The sequence below is a fragment of the Python bivittatus genome, unplaced genomic scaffold (assembly GCF_059951505.1).
Source record: "Python bivittatus isolate LINGU-HERP-01145 unplaced genomic scaffold, Pbiv_v1 ctg000020_np1212, whole genome shotgun sequence".
Classification (NCBI taxonomy): Eukaryota; Metazoa; Chordata; class Lepidosauria; order Squamata; family Pythonidae; genus Python; species Python bivittatus.
Window position 1 is genome coordinate 108,524,704 of NW_028277030.1, and position 19,894 is coordinate 108,544,597.

General features: G+C 38.5%; 1 protein-coding gene across 2 annotated transcripts in view; it reads right to left on the minus strand.

Moving 5' to 3' along the window:
• Nucleotides 1-594: 594 nt before the first annotated feature.
• Nucleotides 595-19,894, minus strand: part of MIA3 (MIA SH3 domain ER export factor 3) — a 31,470-nt gene continuing 12,170 nt past the window's right edge. Inside the window, exons 6-29 of one of the 2 annotated variants that reach the window (XM_088146373.1) lie at nt 18,599-18,738; nt 15,879-16,010; nt 13,804-13,825; nt 12,907-12,995; nt 12,551-12,631; nt 12,383-12,472; nt 11,500-11,571; nt 11,237-11,341; nt 10,473-10,595; nt 10,259-10,361; nt 9,389-9,444; nt 9,209-9,299; nt 8,152-8,290; nt 6,028-6,129; nt 5,881-5,941; nt 5,750-5,785; nt 5,368-5,435; nt 5,161-5,258; nt 4,926-5,057; nt 2,750-2,818; nt 2,579-2,659; nt 2,352-2,443; nt 1,608-1,752; nt 595-1,119 (exon numbers count right to left, since the gene is read on the minus strand). In XM_088146373.1, the coding sequence (XP_088002499.1) occupies nt 803-1,119; nt 1,608-1,752; nt 2,352-2,443; nt 2,579-2,659; nt 2,750-2,818; nt 4,926-5,057; nt 5,161-5,258; nt 5,368-5,435; nt 5,750-5,785; nt 5,881-5,941; nt 6,028-6,129; nt 8,152-8,290; nt 9,209-9,299; nt 9,389-9,444; nt 10,259-10,361; nt 10,473-10,595; nt 11,237-11,341; nt 11,500-11,571; nt 12,383-12,472; nt 12,551-12,631; nt 12,907-12,995; nt 13,804-13,825; nt 15,879-16,010; nt 18,599-18,738 (2,444 nt within the window). In that variant the 3' untranslated portion in view covers nt 595-802. The remainder of the gene's footprint in view (nt 1,120-1,607; nt 1,753-2,351; nt 2,444-2,578; nt 2,660-2,749; nt 2,819-4,925; nt 5,058-5,160; nt 5,259-5,367; nt 5,436-5,749; nt 5,786-5,880; nt 5,942-6,027; nt 6,130-8,151; nt 8,291-9,208; nt 9,300-9,388; nt 9,445-10,258; nt 10,362-10,472; nt 10,596-11,236; nt 11,342-11,499; nt 11,572-12,382; nt 12,473-12,550; nt 12,632-12,906; nt 12,996-13,803; nt 13,826-15,878; nt 16,011-18,598; nt 18,739-19,894) is intronic. The other variant, XM_007433712.4, reaches the window with a different exon arrangement.

Below are 19,894 nucleotides of genomic sequence, written 5' to 3' on the forward strand. Positions count from 1 at the left end.
TGTGATCTTCTGAGCCTTTAGCTGGGACAAAACAACAAAACAGCTGTTACACATCACTGTAAAATAAGTTGAAGTTATCAGACTTTGTGTGTATTTGGACTTTCCTAAAGCAGCAGAGGGCTCTCAAAATAACATACTTTTATCCTTGCTTCTTTCTTACTGCATTCCACTGAACTGGAACATTGTTTACTCTGGTATACTTAATCTTTATAACTACTTACAACTTGTTTAGCCGTAAAAGAAAATAATTTTGTACATAGCAAAAAAGAATCTTGCTTTATTAGTAGATGTGTCCTTCCAATATACATGTAGCTTTCTTCTGGTACTTTCACACCAGATGCTTTAAAAAGGTATGCATTAGAATCTTTCTTTATGTAAACCATTTGTCTACAGTGACTGTAGGCTATATATGAATGGTAGCATTTCTTACTGAAGCTATTTCCACAGGAAATGTTCAGATTATAATTTTAAATCATTTAACAACATTACATAGGCTACATTAATTAAAAACTAACCATACAGGTATTTCTTATATATTGCACGTTGAGAGCTGCGAGTTGGCCACAGCTGTAAAAGCAGGCTTTAGGCTCATCACAGAAACATTCTATGTGCATCCAAAGAGGATGAACAAGTCCTGATTTAAAGGTGATCAAAATGCACATTACTAGAGAAATTATTTTAGCAAAAAAGAAAAGGAAAAAGAAAGCTATACTGAAACCAAATCTAGAAGAAACAGTCCTGTTGAAGCCACTGAAATCCTCACCACATGAAACGTGATAGAGATCAGTCCAGAAATCTGAAGTCATGGTTTCTGTTCAGGAAGGTGTGCAGAGTCTTGTGAGCTAGATGGAGACTGAGAACAGGGAGGACTTTCGTGGTAGTCACTGGGCCTTGTAGGTGGCAAGTCTCTGACAGGAGGAGGATAGTCCCTTAAACCTTGTGGAGGTAGTCGAGGACCTGGAGGATAATCTCTGGGGGGAGGTGGCCGGAAAGGAGGCGGCCCACAGATATATCCTCTCTGCTCAGGAGGTGGCAGTGGACCAGGAGGAAAATCTCGCATTCCAAATGGAGGGCCAGGTGGATAATCTCTAGGAATAGGTGGTGGAGGAGCTCCACGGACTGAAAGAAAAAAAAAATGAAGCTGGGTGGTTTAAAATCAAGTTGCCATTTGCCATCACTTTCATTTTAAGAAAGCATGTTTCTAATCTTTATGCCTGCACATAAATGTTCAGAACAGGCTGCAAAAGATTTCTGAGTTGAAAGGATGAAGAATCTATGCTCTTCATGGCCTCTTGTCACTTCTAAGCATTTTCCATGAATTTTCCTTTTGCTAAAAAGCAATCATATTTAATACAATTATGTTAAGGCTGAACATGCCATCAAAGAAGCCTGTAACACTCAAATTGGTATTACTGATACTACCCAATCCTTACATGTCCTGTATATAAAACATCATATTCTATACGAAACAACATTTTTCTGAATACCAAGAACTGAATGCCCTTTAAACTGCATTTTTAACAGACTCCCTGAGTGCCAAAAAATATTTGGAATACGTAACAGCATTAAAGCTAAAAAAATAGCACAACACACAACAGAGTTCATACCTAAAGAGAGAGGAAGAGGCCGAGGTCCATAGGGCACACGGGGTGGTGGTCCAAATCGAATAGGAGGTGGCAAAGGCCCAACTGCTGGGGATGTCATTATGGAGCCCCCCGGGAAAGATGGTGGGCCTTTAGAACCTATGTTAACCTGTAGAAGACTGCAGTGTTAGTCATCTACTAGGCATTATCCATGAAATTACAGAACTACTGGCTAAAAGCACTTTAAGAAATATTGCTGCTGAAAAGATCTGGAATTTCCAAACTTAGCTCACTGTGTTTTATGGAAATGTTCTTTTTCAAGAATATTCTTGACTTCAGGCACCAAAGAGGCATTATCCTAAAAAGCACTCTCTAAACGGCAATCCAAACCTAAATTAGATAATCTTATAAGTGGATTCCTTTATAATACCAGCAAATCCAAACAACACACCATCTACAAAAGAAAATGATCAGAAGTACCCAGAGGGTTAGAAAAGCCTCAATGTCAGGTGCCACCATCTATGAAGCAACTGGATTACATTGTCCTTAAAGCAACTGAAATAATGGTTTTTCCAAATCCTGTTATGTCTAATTAGCTGCCCCAACAATGCATATAGCCTTAACGAATTGCAGAGCTCAAGAGAAAGAATTGTAACCCAGAGCAAGTTGTACCACATCCCTCATGCTGAGACACGAAGCACCACGCATCTTACATCCTCCCCATCAAATCAGGGAGAAGAGCACCATTCCCAGCCTCTTGGTACTCACTGCAGTTGCTTCACCAGTGGAAGGTGGGACAACAGAAACATGGGGGACTTCAAGCTCTTTGGTAGGGTTTTGCTTCCCACCCCCCCAGCAACATAAAGATGGGATGACAGACAAAACAGAAGTTGATACATAAGTAAGGGGTGATGTGGCATATATGAGGTAACAAAACAAAGATTCTGCCCAGTGTGTCATTTCACCCAAAGAAATAGCACCCCCTCCCTTACTTACCATTCCATCAAGAACTGCAGATGAAGGAGAAGATGTTCTTGGCCCACAGTTGATCATTGCTGCTACAGTAGGGCCAAGATCTGGAAGGAGAAGAAAATTACCCATTTAACACTGCTTGAAAAAAGATGGTATGCTTTCAAAATGTAGGCGGAGCCTCTTTCCATTCTTACCTGGAGCAGACATTCTTCCTGAAAGCTCAGAATGTCTTTTTGGGACTGGAGGGCCATCAATCATAGTATCTGAAGGAGGATTACAATGCAACTTGGTAAACAGATTGTTATTTTGCCACCTAATGGCTAAGCAACATGGTACCCTCCAGACACTTTGGACAACAACCCCCCCCAATCCCTGATCACTGCTCATGGTAGCTGGGCTGATGGAAATAACAAAGATTGTCCAACCTGGAAAACACCATGTAGCCAATCTAGGTTTCTTTATATCTTATATCTTCTTTATACAAAGAGATACATCTATTTATAAAGCAGCATGGTGTAATAAGTAAGTGTTGGATTAGGACTGAGAAGATCTAGGCTTGAATTCATCCTCAGGTCTGAAAACCCAGTGATTTTAGGCCAGTCACCACTCTGCCCAAACTTCCTCATAAGATCGCTATATGAATAAAATGAAAGAGGGAGCATTATGCACACTACTTTGAGTTCATAAAGAAAATGTAGAATATGTATTTAAACAAATATACAAAAGGGTGGACCCCATTTTTTCCTTTCATACTTGAGCTATTCAAAGTCAGACGTAAAACTGATATTATAAAAGGAATTCATCACTAGCATATAAGTGCATGATTAAGTTCAGCAACAAAAAGCAAAAGACCTCAAATAAAAATCAATGAGTTAATCAACATAGTATGACAGAGAAATAGCCTCAACTTTGGGGTAGGAAATGCCACATACAGGATATAGCTAAGTATTCCTGTAAAGATCATTTATGATTTAGCACTGGAAGAATCCTAGGCAAAGTTTTCTCATACAAGTTCAGTAAACAGAATTATCATGGTTAGTTTTTTTTTAAGCTATAATGATTCTAAGTATCTTCTTCCCAGTTCTTATCTTGACTCAGTTTGAGGGAGAAATACAAGAACCATTTAATTTAGTTACTCAGTTTACCAATTCAGGAAAAGCATCTGCCACACAAGGTGGATTCATATGTTGTGCTAAGCCAAAGATGAGCAGCTTTTTGATCGCTGGGAGGAATGCTTAATATTTTTCAGGTGACCAGGATGATGATGCAAAATGTAATGGAAAGAGTGACAGTTAAAGAAATGAAGAAATATTAACCAGGTCTGTCCAACAGAACAGATACCACTGGTGGAACAAGGTCTGCTTCTGCTAAAATTCTCCAAGTCCAATTCAGGAGAGTGAGGATATCCTCAAGAGGAGTAATGGAAAAAGACAAACATGAGCAAATCCTACTGTGTAAATGGCAGCCCATTCCAAAGTTATACAGGTAGTCCTCATTTAGCAACTGTTCACTGTTATGACAGTAATGAAAAAGTAACTGAGACCAAGCACACATTTATGACCTTTGCAGCGTCTCTGTCATGTGTTTGCCATTACAGTCAGTTAATACGTGTTGTTCTGTGCCTGACCTGTCCCCCCACCCCCTGCAGAGCAGAGAGATTGCCTAAACAAGCTATCTCTTCCTGAGCTGCTTTTCTCTACAGCACAGCACTTCCTTAAAAAGTGCTAATGGCAAATTAACAAGCTTAGCTCTATCATCTTAATTTGCAGAGGCTGCCTGAAATTGACAAGACCCTAATCAGTTTCACACCAAAGGCCTTCTTTTGCCTCCTAAGTGGGCTGCCCAGAGTAGGCTAAGGAAACAGCTGGCGCTAGCACATTTCTTTCAATATGTACTCCCCACTGTGTGCCTGCTCACTTGGTTGTAATCCCTTCCTCTCCAATGAGTGTAAATACAAACATTAATTCTCTTCTTGCTAATTATCCCAGCGCTGGGGTGAGCATTCCAAAGAATGGGGAAGTGGGGAAAAAGGGTTATAAGATTTGCCCTTTTACCCAGCTTCTTCGTGAGTAGAGTTCCAGAAACTTTCTCTGCCGTTCAGGCTCACCCAGCTGTTTGGGGTCATACCCTTCTGATACTATAATGCAAAGGAAAGCGGAAATAAAACTGTAAGCACAGTTGTGGTCACATGATTTTTCACTTAGTGACCACTCTGCTTAACAACCAAGTTGCCAGTCCCAAATGTGGTCGTTAAACAAGGACTACCTGTACTGTTGTTAACTCCATGGAGTGTTTTTTTCAAATATGTCCATTTAGAAGATAAATATTAGTTTCTTGCTGCAAAATGATTATTAAAAAAGGATTGCTTACTAAGTTCACCTCTTGACCCGTCTCTTGGATTGGCAGAAAGAGGTCGTCCAGGGGGTTCCATCATCAGTGGTGGGGAAGGAGCTCCACCACTCACAGGTGAAGGCCCAAAAGATCCATCCCGACTTAATGGACCTGTTATATAGTAGAAATAATGGACAGGAAGTGTGGCAAAGTATCTATTTCCTCTTCTAAAATGCTGACTCTGAGACTTTAAACACATGGGAAAAAAACATACCTCTGCGAGGGAGAGTTTGATGGTCTGGCCGGCCTGCAGTTGGTTTCACAATTACTGGTCTCTGAAGTCCAGCTATTTTTTGATTCACCTCTATGTATCTAATAAGAAAAAAAGAAAATTCTTGAGGAAATTCCAGCTACTTAAAACAAAAATAGCTCTTACTCAGTGTTGTCTCTTAAAAGCAGTGGTCACATGCACAGAACATACTTTTGTCTCAAGCTGGCAGCTTCCCTTTTTTCTTCAACTAATGCCCTCTCTGCAGAACGTGCTATGAGCTATAAGAAGACAAAGTATATAAATCAGAAACTGTTAGGCAAACATCATCATCAGAAAAGAAACATCATCATCATCCATGATGCTTCTTTTCTTTTCGAATTTTTTGTATTTTAATCTTTCTGAAATTTAATGAAAATTTTAGACGTGTGTGTGCGTATAAATAAAAGAAACTATTAGGCAAATACCACCTGAAACCAAAAGATACTTTGCCAGAACAGCTGTTCAAGAATATCAAGAGCTTACAGTGGACAAGTGTAATGCAACAAAATATTGAAAGCTGAAATGTGATTCTTAAAAGAAAAAGCAGTCTTACCCAGTTGTCATGGGCCTTCTTCTCATGAGCAGCAATCTTAAAACATTAAAGAAAAAATGACTTGTTTTAATTTGCCCATCAGCTTATATTTAAAATTTACTTTTTCAGACTGTTCTGAAATAGCTCCAGACCTGATTTTTATAAGACCGCTCTGTTTTTTGCAATTCTTCCTCCATTTCCTGAATCCTCTGCCTGTTAAAGAAGATGAAAAGTTACTTCTATTCATAATGCTCTCCCTCAAAATCAAAAGTCATCAACTCTTTACATGTCAGAATTACTTGTAAATTTTAACTTCTTCAACAGCTAGGACTGCCTTTTCATCTGCAGCAGAGAGCTTCTGCTCTTTCTCTTGACGTTCATACTCTTCTTGTGTCAATTTCCTAGGACAAGATAAAAAGAGGCATAATGAAATATAACGAACTTATGTTCCATTTGGCAGCATCAATACCAAAAAGCAAGCAACCAGAGGAGAGGAGGTGGGAAGAAAGTCAAAGTAACCTTGAAGAAAGCGCTGTCTCCTGCTAAGGAAGGAGGAAGACTGTGCCCCTCCCCATTTGGGATTATAAGGTGTGCTGGCACTCTACTGTCCAGCAAAAACACACATGCATGAGAAGCCAATAGAGACAAGCTCATTTAAATCACCAATGCATCCGTTAAGAGGAGACCTCGTCTTACTTTAGAAATCTGAAACCTCCACAACAAAACTTCAGAGCTGTGACTGTCACTGAAGAAATGGTAAAAACATAGTGCTTAAAGAAACACACTAGCCTAAAAATCCAACCCTGTTTAAATGCAATAAAAATTGCAGTATGGATAAGTTTTGGGTTTCATATACAGGGTATTATGTTTCCTTAATGAAACACCTTGAAGGCAAACCTAGCACTTCTTACTACTTCATTGGGTTCCCTTTCTTTTCATACTGCTGTCCTTTTGTAATAATAACATGTAAGAATTCTACCGAAGGTAATAATTTTAGAAACAGTTTTATCCTGCAGGATAGCCAAATATAGCTTTTCAATGGGTAATTAAATATTTCAATATGGTGAACATAGGACTGGGGAGTGCTTGCTCTCTTAACATGCCATAGTGCTGTCTTCTTCATTATTCCAGGATTGTTAGCAGGTATGCCTGAATCTCATCACTCATGCCACAGCTGAAAACTGCTGCAGTAGAGGATAAGAGTTGATCTTTATATCAAGAAAGGATCACATTTTTACAGTTAATCCTTGATTTACAACTACCTGTAAGGGACCAGAATTTCCATCATTAAGCGATGCAGTTGTAAAGTGAGATATCACATGGCTGCATTGCTTAGTGATGGCAATCCCAGGTCTCCCCATTGCTGTCGTTAACTGAATTCCACCAGTTGTTAGCTGAGGACCCACACCAATCCAAGCCATTTCAGTCTTGATCCCTCCCAGATCTGAGCCTCGGTAAGGTAAGGGACTGCCCCTACCTGCCTATCTCCCCCCAACTCTGCCCTTTTGGCTGCCCTGCACCCTGCCTCGTGTGGCTCTGGGGCTGCTTGCCACAGCCCAGAAGCCACAGCCAGCCCAGTCCCCGCTGCAGTCGCCACCTTGCACTCCAAGACCTCTGCCACCCTGCGCTCCCAGTCCCAGCTGACCTTTACCATCTTCTTGCTCCCACTGTTGATGAGGCATGAGCTGTGGCTGGGCTTCGTGCTTTTTGCAGCCCCGGAGCCACAGCATGCCAAAAAGCCCCTTTGCACTGTGCTCCTGGGCCGGGCTGAGGCTGTGCTTTGCACTGTGCTGCGGCTCAGGGACTGCAAAAAACAGCCCCTGAGCCGCAGTGCAGTGTGAAGTCTAGCCCCAGCCTGGACCAGGAGTGCAGTGCAAAGGGGCTTTATGGTGCACGAGGAAACCACAGTCCGCAACTTGGGGAAGGAAGCCTCATGTGGCCAGCAGCTGTCTCATGAAGGTCCAGGCCAGGCACACCTCATCAAGCAGCGGGAGCAAGAAGACAACAAAGATCAGCTGGGGCAGTGGAGTGCAGGGCAGCCAAAAGGAGAGAGATGGGGGGGAGGTAGGCGGATGGAGAGAGTTGAAATGCCTGTGGTTGTAAGTGCAGGTGAGCTGCCAAGTACCCAAATTTTGATAATGTGACCAAGGGGGCATTGCAAAGGCCATAACTTTGGGGACCGGTTGTAAGCCCTTTCGTTCAGCACCGCCATAACTTCAAATGGTCACTGAATGAATGGTCATAAGTTGAGGGCTACCTGGACTTATTTGTATCTACTTTTTTTCTAGGAGGTCAAGGCTGGCTGCAAGCTACTTAGGAGGACAGAATATAATCATATCAAAATAGAGTTTAATTAGCTAGAGGAGAAAATGTAATAATTTTGTACCATATTTTAGGCTATATGGTGATTTAAAAATACTTACTTTTGAAGTGCCATCTCTTTCTGCTGATAAAGTTCATTGAGAATCTCTACTTTCTGTTGCAGCATTTTACACTCACTTTCTAGCTGAGATTTTACTGTCTGTAAGGAACATGAATCATGCTCCAGTTTCTTGATTTGCTCTGCAATGAAACAATTCTACATAGTATTATTGCATTCATGATAGTATGCTTCTAACACTTATAATCTGGGCTGAAGTAGCAACACAAAACACTACTCAAAGAATGAAGTAGTTTAGGAGCAGATAAAAAAAAGACAGCAGTTCACAGAAGTAAAGTATGGATGAGGGAAATGAGGAAGAGAGCAGAGAGGCAAGATGAAGCTTATATCAGGCAGAGTGTACACATGCACATCCTAAAGTAGACAAATTTTAAAAAAAGTAACACTGGTTTATGCACAGCCCTTCTTTTTACTAGGCCCATGTTCTAGTTTGAAGAGCCAGTCTGGTGTAGTGGTTAAGGCATCAGGCTAGAAACCAGGAGACCAGGAGTTCTAGTCCCACCTTAGGCACAAAGCCAGCTGGGAGAACTTGGGCCAGTCACTTTCTCTTAGCCCTAGGAAAGAGGCAATGGCAAACCACTTCCAAAAAACCTTGCCAAGAAAACTGCAGCGACTAGTTCAGGCAGTCGCCAGGAGTCAAAAACTGACTCAAAGGCACACATGTGCACGCACGCACACACACAATGTTCTAGTTACAGGATATAAATGAGCAGGCAAGGCATACGTGAAAACCTGAGAATTTGAAAAAAGAGGCAGCATGTAGTTACTGCTGGATAGACAAACTGTTGCCCTCCCTATGTTTCGGACTCCCACTCCCAGGACTGCTGCCCAGTAAGAATTGCATTCTTCTAGGTTACTGGATATGAAGTCAAGGCAGAGAGAGATCTAAGCTAACAGCTGTAACTTATATTGCCACAAAAATTTGTGAACTGATAAGAAGAAAAGCAAAATCTAAAAGCAGGATACATTTTTTTTGTCTCCTTATGATACAATACTTCAGTTAAAACAATAACTTTAAACTATTTATTTGCCAAACACACCTTCTAATTCATGTCTTGCTGCTACTTCATCATTTAGTTTGGAACGTAACTGATCTCTTTCTTCTTCAATGATAGATAATGTTGTTTTTACCTGCAAAAGGTTAATAAATAGCAAGTGATGAATTATGCTATAATATAAACATAGGTTATATTGATTAGGTAAATCAATGTGTTATATACCCTTGAAACATCCATCATCTGTTTAATCTGAGTCTTCATCTTTTCATTCCTGGAATCTAAGGAAAGAAATAAATTATTTCATTGTGTCTAATATGCAAATAATATTTTCAAAAGGGAGCTCACAGATAATTTCTTATAAAGTTTCAGTTTGAGCCAATAAAGTATTATCATACAAATCAAACACTGCTGCTAAGGCAAGAAAGGAGTATGACAATAGAAATTCAAGCCAGTTATCTTGCAAATTACATTGCAAACTAGAATGTAAGAAGTGCACTTCTCTAACAATTATTTTATCATTTTTATTAGGTGGTTTAATTATTTTATCATTTTGCTTTTATTTTTGTAGGCCACCCAGATTCTTATGACTGGGGCAGTACAGTATATTAAATAAAAGAAATTAAGTAGATAAACCCATTAAATAAATAAATAAAACAAAACAAAACAAGATGCGCTCCATTTGGGTCCTCATTCTTTTGGAGATGGTGGGCATGCTCTGAATTCTGAGAATAAGACATGCTCCTACCTAGTGGCAAATATGACTGTAGATTTGATGGCCCAAGAGAAAAGTAATTTAACTACTCAAAAACAACATTATTTTGAACCAACACTGTTGTTTTTGCTCCAACAGACATATTGCATAAAGTAAAATGATGAATATCAAAAGCAGTTAGCATAAGGAACTCAAGGCAAGGCAGAGATTGTGTTATCTCTTGAGAGACAGAACAAATTCTTCCCTTTAACTAAAAATCACTACCATCATCATAAGATTTGATCACACACAGTTAGGCTCCACTGCTCTTTTAACTATTGCTCAAAATTGGGCCTTGTGCTGTTATCACATTCAAAGTCTATCATCTGAGTTTTAGGTACCTGAGATCTCTCCATTGGCCAGGTCATTTCCTTCCTCTCTTTTGCCTTCTGACTCAGAATCTGCATCAAGTTGCTTCAGCTGCATTATGCAGTTAGTCAAAACCTAAAGCAGCAGCAAAAAGCCACAATTTAGCCAAAAAGAATAGAACACTTGGTACAGTAATGTAGTGATGCAATCATAGAACAAGCTACTGTATGGTTAAACTGAATTTACCTCAATTTCATTTTCCTTATAGGCAAGTGCTTCTTCAATGTCTTTCTGAGACTTCTGATATAACTTTATCTGTTCACTGAGTTCAGCATGCCTTTCACTCCAGCCCTCTGCTTCTTGCAGCAGCTAAAAAATAAGTTAAAATGTTATCAAAATGTATCTTTCAAGGTAATCCTACATGGTTCACATGAAGTGCTCAGTGAACTACTACAGGCATCTAAATATTCACAGAGCTTAAAATGAAAATCACAAATTTGAAATGGTTCTCTTTCATTCCTATTTATGGGTGTGCACACACACATGTGCACTTGTTTAACATTTGTGGATATAAACAATACACCATGTAATAAACTAAACAGAGGAAAATGATGGAAAAAAGAAGGCCATTGTAGGTGTTTTGTGTGGATGTGTGTGTGTGTGATGGCAAAAGCATTCTTAAAATATCCATTAGTTATTTAAAGAAACATCAAACTGGCATTAGAAAACAATGTCTTCCTTTAACTGCAATTCTCCAAAGTGCTTTGCCTCTGATTGCAATATTCCTTTAGTTACTGGGCCATAAGGTCTGCACAACATTCCCTTATATCCAAGGTATCCTCTTCGACACTGCTCAATTACCATCCAGTGCCACCTTTTCTTAATTGCCTTATGGCATTACTGATGTCCTCAATAAAATATGTAACATTCAAGTCTTCAGCAAACCTAACATGCAGGCTAGTATATTCAAAAGGCAATTGATTAAGAATAATTGAATAAGCACAACTCACTTGCTCCTTACTCTTCTTCAATCTTATATTCTCTTCTTGCATACGATGCAGTTCAGACTTCACTTTTTCTTCACTTAATTTAGCTTCATTAAGAGCTATCTGAACCTGTGTCAATAATTTCACATCTGAGATACAAATCTTGAAAAATTAATATTCCCAAGCACAGATTATTCAAGAATTTTATCTGCCCAAACCTTTAGTTTTTAAATTTTGCTTTTAATAGTCATAAAAGCTGCTTTAAGTTGAAAATTCAGATGCTTTACCTCAGAGAGCTCTACAGAATGCAAAGTAATGACTTCCTGGAGTTTCTCCAAAGACTTCTGTGCTTCCATAATCTACACAGATAGAAATAAAAAACTATCATGTACATTGACTTCAAACCTGAAGTCAATTTGAGTTAATGCAAGAGCAGATTTGCAAAGATATTTATGCACATACATTTTTTATATGTGTAAAGCAAGCCTTCAGGTTAATATCAAACTAATTATTTACTAGTTTATATCAGGCAATCAAAACTGGCTATAAATCCCCAATGTGGATCATTTTAGAAAGAAAATCCTCAGTTCCTCAAAGAAAGGCTTACCAGTTATGCCTAAGAACTGACTACTCTCAGTGTGAAAAATGATAACACAGTTCATACAGAGTGCTGGGATGCTTGTGGATATTATTTTTCATTAGCAATAGCGTCAGACAAGCAAGGTAGTACTTTCTTACCCTCACTCACAGCCCCTACTATGCAGAAATAATACTGCCTACTTAACAGGACTATTATAAAGATTTACATAAATTCCAACAAGCACTTTGCATACTAAAATATACTATGTAACATTAAGTATACTATGCTTTAGCAAAATGTATACAGTATTCTTGCAGTAAATCAATAATTTGCAAAAAAACAAAAAGGAAACATTTAGAAAATTCTTATATTATCCTCCATAAAGAGCATCAAAAGAATATACCACAGTACAAAAGAAGACTGTGAGATCAGTATAATCACAATAATATGCATGAATTGCAGTAAATGTCAGAATATTAGATCTCAGAACAGAGTAGAACCAGGAGCAACAACAGTGGGGACATTTTTTTTTCTTTATGGATTCCAAAGTCTGATTAAACTCTCTGTGGTAAATAAGAAAAGTTACTTACTTCTTCCTGTTTCTTCAAACTGTGCTTTCTCTCCACTTCTAGCATGGTGTTTAAGTTTTTCATTCTTTTATCCAGAAGATTATTTGTGTCCTATAACATACGTCATATTGATTGAACTGAACTATATTTGAATTCGAATTCTTAAAAACAAAAATCATTCCTACATACCTTAAGCTTTGCAATTTCCTCTGCAAGGTTTGTATTTTCTTTCTGGCCTTCCTCTACAGCTTCCTTTACCCTTTCCTTTATCTAATTACAAAGGGAAAATAATGTAATAAATAACAAATAATGGCCTATAATCACAAATTGTCTTTGTTATTTGATTGGTTGTTTCTACTATTTTTATTTTATTGTTTTAACTTTTAAGCTTTTTATGATAATTTACCTGCTCAGTATTATACATTGTGATAAATTTTGCACCATCAAAAGTAGATAAATGCATATATTTTAAATTAGACTGACATTTATACTTATTCCATGTACTTGTCTTATGTCACAGTTAAAGAGGTAAACAGCACACATACCTTTTGATCATATTCTGACAACTTTTCTAATATTTCTGTCTTTTCTTTCAAAAGAGTCTTGATTTTTTCTACTAGCTGTGCTTCTGTCACTAAGGAAAAAAAGAAAGTATAGACAAATGTAGAACAGTTTCTTGCAGAACTGGAGTATTTACTATTATACCTCAAAAGCCAATCCATGAATTTCCAGTGTATCCCCCACCCATAGCACTAATTTTATCACTGGAAATAATAACAGGCATATTCCCACCCTGGAGCATGTCATTTAAATATACCTATTGAATCTGTTTAGTGTTTTTAGCTTAAAAATGCTGGTTGGGAAATGGGGAAACTCTACAAATTAATAATACAGTAATGTTTCAAACTAATAAACACTCCGGCTAGGGCTTTCTTTCAGAGTCAAAAGGAATGTACTTCTTACAGTGAGAACAACTAGGCCAAAATTATAATGAGGCAGTGAAGACATGACATATTCAGGAATTTATTTGGAAAGATTGAGGCAGACAGAACAAGTGGAATTTTGGAAATAATAAATATCCAGTACTTAAAAGGCTGCAATTACATTGATGTTTCTTAGTCTCCTATTCCCTGTTCAGCTGTCCAAAAACTCTGCAGAAGAATAAGAGTTCTTCCCAAGTGACATTAATACAGCATGGAAGTATAGAAATAAACAAGACAGCGCTATTTGAGAAGTAGAGAGTTAAAGATGTTTTGGAATTCTAAATCTTCTCTGTCCGCTGACCCACAACATTGGAACAGAAGCTCATCGTACCTAAATAGCTTTAAGTACACATGACAGTGCAGCATATTCTATTACTTATAAGAGCTCATAGTTATATTAAACAAGTAACTCTCCCAAAATTAATCACAGTACCATAACTTAAGGGCAAAAAATCTTACCCTGATACATTCTGCTCTTAACCTACAAAGAATAAAAAAATAATACGGAATGTTATAAAAAATTAGCCATTTTATTAATACTATTTCAACAATGAAAACCAAGAACTGGCCAATAAAACAAACACGCTGCTTCAAACACAAGTGTCAAGTGACATAATATATGTAAGCTGATTCTAATTAAAGCTTCAAGTTCAGTATCCTACTGGAAAATCAAGTAACAGGTTTGGTTACTCAATTCTTACGTAAGAACAATTCAGTCATATATATTTTATTTCAAAACCTAATTAGAAAATTAACCAAAAGATACAATAAACAAGATAAAGAATTAGCATATGTATAATTGTTTTCAATAAATAATCCATCCTGAATTTTGTAGGTTAAATGATTGGCCCAAGTTTTGTTCTCTCAGGTTGAAGTTCAGTTGCCATTATGTCTTTTGTCGCTGGCTACACTGTAATTTCAGGCTGAGCAACTTTAACAACAGCCTAGTGCATACTGATATCCTCTTTCACATCAATATCTTTATAAACTGTATTGATAATTTGTATCAATGTTTTTGTCTGAAGTACTATTTTTTTCTCTAAGTATAAAATACTTTCTATGTATTGAGTTAAATCATCTGTTGAAGCCAAGGATTCAATATGTAGACTACGAGTAAAATCATATGTACAATTGCTTCCAGTTAAGTAGGTATGTGACTGTAGCCTGACAGCATAATCTTACAGTTAAATACTTGGAAGTACAGTGGTACCTCTACTTACGAACTTAATCCGTTCCGTGACTCTGATCGCAAGTCGAGTTGGTCGCAAGTCGAAGTAAATTTTCCCATAAGGTTCAATGTAATTACTGTTAATCCATTCCGGCGTCCGTGGACCACGCATCAGGGGCGGAAAAACGGCCGCTGACCACATGGCAGGGCGGAAAAATGGCCGTGGACTACGTGGCATGGGCGGAAAATGGCCGCGGACCACGTGGCACGGGTGGAAAAATGGCCGTGGACCACGTGGCACGGGTGGAAAAATGGCCACGGACCACGTGGCACAGGCGGAAAAATGGCCGTGGACCACATGGAACGGGCGGAAAATGGCTCGTAAGTCGAGGCGAATTCGTAAGTAGAGGTAAATTTTTGGGGCCGGAGCTGATCGTATCTCGAAAATTTCGTAAGGAGGGGCGTTCGTAAGTAGAGGTACCACTGTAAGTTAATTAAAGTTAATAGGACTTGTTTCTTATATGCATAGAGTTGTGCTGTAAACAAGCTAAGTGAGGTGAGGATCTGTACTGTACCAGAAAAGAAGTATCCGATGTGTACTATGGAAAACCCATATGCCAAGGAGCTAATCCCCCCAAATAAAAAGCTGCCTTATACCTCAACAGACTACTGGATCTATGTAGTTCAGCAACTTCCAGCACTGGTTTTCTTGAGTTTCAATTAAGATGATTTTGCCAGTCCTACCTGCAGATCCCAGGACCTTTGGTATATAATGCATTTACTGTACGGTTCCTCATTTGAGAAAGATTAGCGAGAGAGAGATAGCTGTTGTTATTTTCAATTCCAATCAGTTCTAGTTTATATAGTAAGTGCTGGGAGCTGTTATTCAGCAATATCAGGAGGCAAAGGATCCCCAAACTTATCTTATAGAAACAGCCATAAGTTACTCTTATGGTTTTATAAATCTCAATATTATTGATCCCTTCCTTACAACCACTGGTTTCCACTGATAATAAACTCATGCAAATCACAGCAATTTATCCAGGAAATTCAGACCATTGCCCAAATTATCAAAACTGAATGAGTTAAACAATATGCCTTTCCAATTACTGTTTGAAACCTAATCAGCAACACCACAAAGCTGGCAGTCAAATGTCAACACGACATTTTTCAGATGAATGGGAAAGATGACCTGCTAAGCCTTTTTTATTAACATCACGTTTTACATATATAAAATAAATGTTATGCTTTACTTCTAATGATGAAAAAGCAGGACATCAACTGATCTGCAAAGATTTGTTACTCACTGCTGAAGTTAGTTATCTGCTCTAATTATTAGCATACTAAGTCATGAAAGTTTACTTACAGATAGACAGGTTCTCCAGAAGAAAATAGCAAGTGTAGCAATTCCAGCAAAGGCAGTGATAATAATAGGCTCCCAAGGAAATCCATGGAAATCAGGGCCAGGCTGCATGTTTTCAGGCAGTGTTGAAACCAGCTTAAAAAAAAAAAAAGGATAAGCCTCTACATTTAAAATAGTCTACATGGACATATAGAAATGGCAGGACACTACTCTGCAGATTTCACACAAGAAGGTTCACTCTAATTAATTCCATAACTTGTGTATCCCATTACAATCTTATTCCCAAAAACCACAGAGCCAGAGTCAAATGTATGCACAATGATCTGAAGAACAGCATAACAGATTTCAACAGAACCATCAGATTCTCTCCAGGAAAACAAGTTTAAGCTGAAACAAGAGTTAGAGTAGAAATTCAAGCAATTTTCTCCTACTCTGAATTCATTTAAAACAATTCTAATTTATATTCTTTATTATTTTTAGTATTCTAATTATAGACAAAAAATCCAGAAACTAATGGTAATAAATTAAGCCTAGTTATATCCTAGTTTATAATTCCTGATTATTCACATTTAGATTCCAATACTTCACAGATTTTGAATGTATAATTTTCATCTTTCCATATAATACATTAACCTAACTTTTAAAACATGCACATATTCTATCAAATAGTTTTTTAGCATAGCTCATTAGGTTTGCCTTATCTCCCCCATCCATAATCTTGGAAAAAATAACTTGCTGTAATGTTATCCTTTTACTCCATGATAGGATGCTACTTAAAAAGTACCTCAAATAATTAGTTTACCACTAAAGACTAAAACAATGTAAATTTAATATACTGCTGAAGCCAAACAAATTTATATTTAAACAATATGTTAACGCTGTACCTAACATATAATTAAGAAAACACAGATGGAACTAATTTAAAGTGCTTTCTCCTGAACTCCACATCCCTATATTTTATGTTTTCAGATGGATGTGTGTATTCTTAAAAATGTTACACACTCTGACAGCTTCCTATACTGTGTATTTCAAACATTTTACAATCCAGGTGATTACACATTTACAGTTTCAATATCAGAAGTCAACATACAGTTATACCAAGTACTTATTCCTTCACATGGCTCCTCAAACATTAAGAATTAGAACTAAATTATCAACACAGAAACAAATAATTCATATATAAATTATTTTTCTACCACCACTAAAGACACTGCTGTAACTAATAACTTTTATTCCCTTCAGCATTTGGAGAAAGCAAGTAAGGATTCAACTTCTTCAATCCTTTACCCCACCCCCCCAAAAAAACCACCTCTGCTTGATTTCCTTGGCACCTCTCACATTTACACAAGACCACCAAAAGCCATAAAAATCTGGTCCTAAAGTACGAAGGATATCTATCTATGTGATTGCTAGGAGTGGAAAACGACTTGATGGCACATGAAGCCAGCATTTAGTTCTGGCAGTTTTTTTTAAATTACTAGTTACAGTATTTCCAAAGCAACAACGCACCTTCTTTTCCCAGCAACCCCGACCCAATTTCCACTTAATTTCTTCGCCGACAGAGCGGCTTTCACCGCCTCCCTCCATCACCGTGATAACAGCGGTCTTCACCAGGCCCCGCCGCCCTGCCGACACGTCCCCCTCGTCCTTGCCCGCCCGCAGCCGTGGAAATTTGGCCAGGCACGGAAAGCAACCGGCAACCGCGCTCCTCCTCGCGAAGAGACCTTCCGGTCCCCCTCGTTCGCCCCCCCCTTTCCTCACCCACAAAAGACGGCCCGTAAAGGAAGCATAGCCCCAGGACAGCGGCCCCAGGAGCAGAGCGGCGCCACTGCCGCCGGAAGGAACAACGGATTCCATCGAGAAACTGGCCTGCGACGAATCTCTCTCTCTCCTCCTCGCCCGTTGGTGAGGCAGCCCCCGCTCCCGGCTCCTATTTCCACAGGGACACGTCACCTCACTGTGACCCCACCATGACCCCTCGACGTCATCGGCCCGTGCCTGCAAGTCACGGTTGGAGGTTCCGGAAGCGGGGAAGCTTCGCCGGCTTCTGACCGGAAGATGGGTGCAGGAAGGGCATGTAAGCTCGCTAGTTAAGACTAACTCTTGGTAAAAAGGGTTCGGGGTGGGTGGGGTTTTTTTTGGTAAGCTGTGATGACAGGGGAAATGTCTTTTATATGCGAATGGCCGTAATACGTTAATTGGACTCTTTTGCGCTCCTGAAAAGCATATGAATATGCTTTCCTTATTATGTAGCAAACAAGATAGGGAAACGGAACTTAGAGCGCAGATTCTAGGTTTCGGCAATCTCAAGATTCCAATATTCGGAGCTCAGATCTACTGAGCCCCATGTAAGAAGGCAAAACTACATGGGGGTTCTCAAATGTGCTTAAAAACCCAGTAAGCCATATACACAGGCCAGCAGAAGCAAGCTCCAAATCAAGTTGTGTTACATAAATAGCTATTTTCCTACTGCATTTTAAAACTAAAAAATGCTCCACTATACTTTCCTTTTTTACCCCTACATGTTTATAATTTTCTTCAAAAGAAGACTTAAATGCCACTGATACTATTTGAACTATGTTCAGACTAGGCTGCAAATACTGTGCACATTTAAATTCTGCAATACTACAGTACAGTTACATGGAATCAAATTCTATTAAAGCATATGGGAATTAGTTTTGGCTTTTAAATCTACTATATGCCAAGAAAGATAAAATACTTACAATTTCTGTGATGGGTTGCATATTTTCTTTGGCTGACACGACTACACCATCCAAGATAGAAAGAATGTATGGAGCAGCAGAGTTTCCTTCTGATAGATTACTATCTTCTTGCATTGCATCATCCTTAGCATTAATTTGACCTTAGATTAAAACATAGATTTTGAGCCTTTTAATGAAATTGTTTATTTTTATTTAACAATAATTTTGGGGCATCTCAACACAACTGTAATAATCATGTTAGTATGTAAAAGCAAAGCAAAATCTTGTGGCATAAGTTTTCATAAATACAGCCTACTTCATCAGACACATAAAATATTTCTGTTGGCAGGGTGCATGTGTATGTATATGCTAGGGCTGTCCACATCTTTGAAAGGTGCTACGGAAAGCATAGCAACAAGCATGCAGTATCTTTTTTTCAAATCCTTAAAACAGCCACATTGTTTTACAGGGTCATGCAGCTTACTTCACTTTACTGAGGAAAACAAAGCAGGGATTGTGCATACACATACAGGGGGAGATAGCTGGAAACAGCTTCTGAAGCAGCCACTTGAGTGTGGAAATAAATGTGGCTGGTAGAAGTGCTCTGTATCCCTGTTCATTTCAAAGCTTTTCTTCCAAAGTATTTGCACTGCTTCAGTACCTACAGGTAGATTTTAAAAAAGGAAATCAGTGGGATCACATTTGATAAGCTACTTTTTACGTCCCACATTTAATTCTATTTTTTTCTATATTCATATGCGTGTGAAAAAAGGAGTGTGAAAAAATATGTGTGTGAAAAAAGGAGGAAGCATTGCCTGCACATTTTCTTCTGCCACCACACTACAGGTAGTTCTCACTTAACTACCACAATTGGGGCAGGAATTTCTGTCGCTAAGCAATGTGGTTGTAAAGTGAGATATCACGTGACCACTTTGCTTAGCAATTGCAATCCCGGCATGGCCGGTTGCTGTTGTTAACCGAGAATTGCTGATTTTGATCAGGTAACCGTGGGGGCACTGCAACAGCTGTAATTTTGGGCATAAGTCCATTTTTTCAGCACCATAGTAATTTTGAATGGTTGCTGAACAAATGGTAATAAAGCAAGGACTACCTGTATGGTGATCTCAAAGTACTGTCTTATTGTTCAAGTACAACGTTTGGAGAAAAGTCCATAGTGGCTAAGCAACCTACTGTACACTTTAATGTGAAAAAATTCATACAATATGGAAACCACAACCAGCAATACTACTAAATGAATCAAAAGAAGTATATGTTTTAAACAAATAAAAATATGCTTTACAGATCTCATAGAATCAT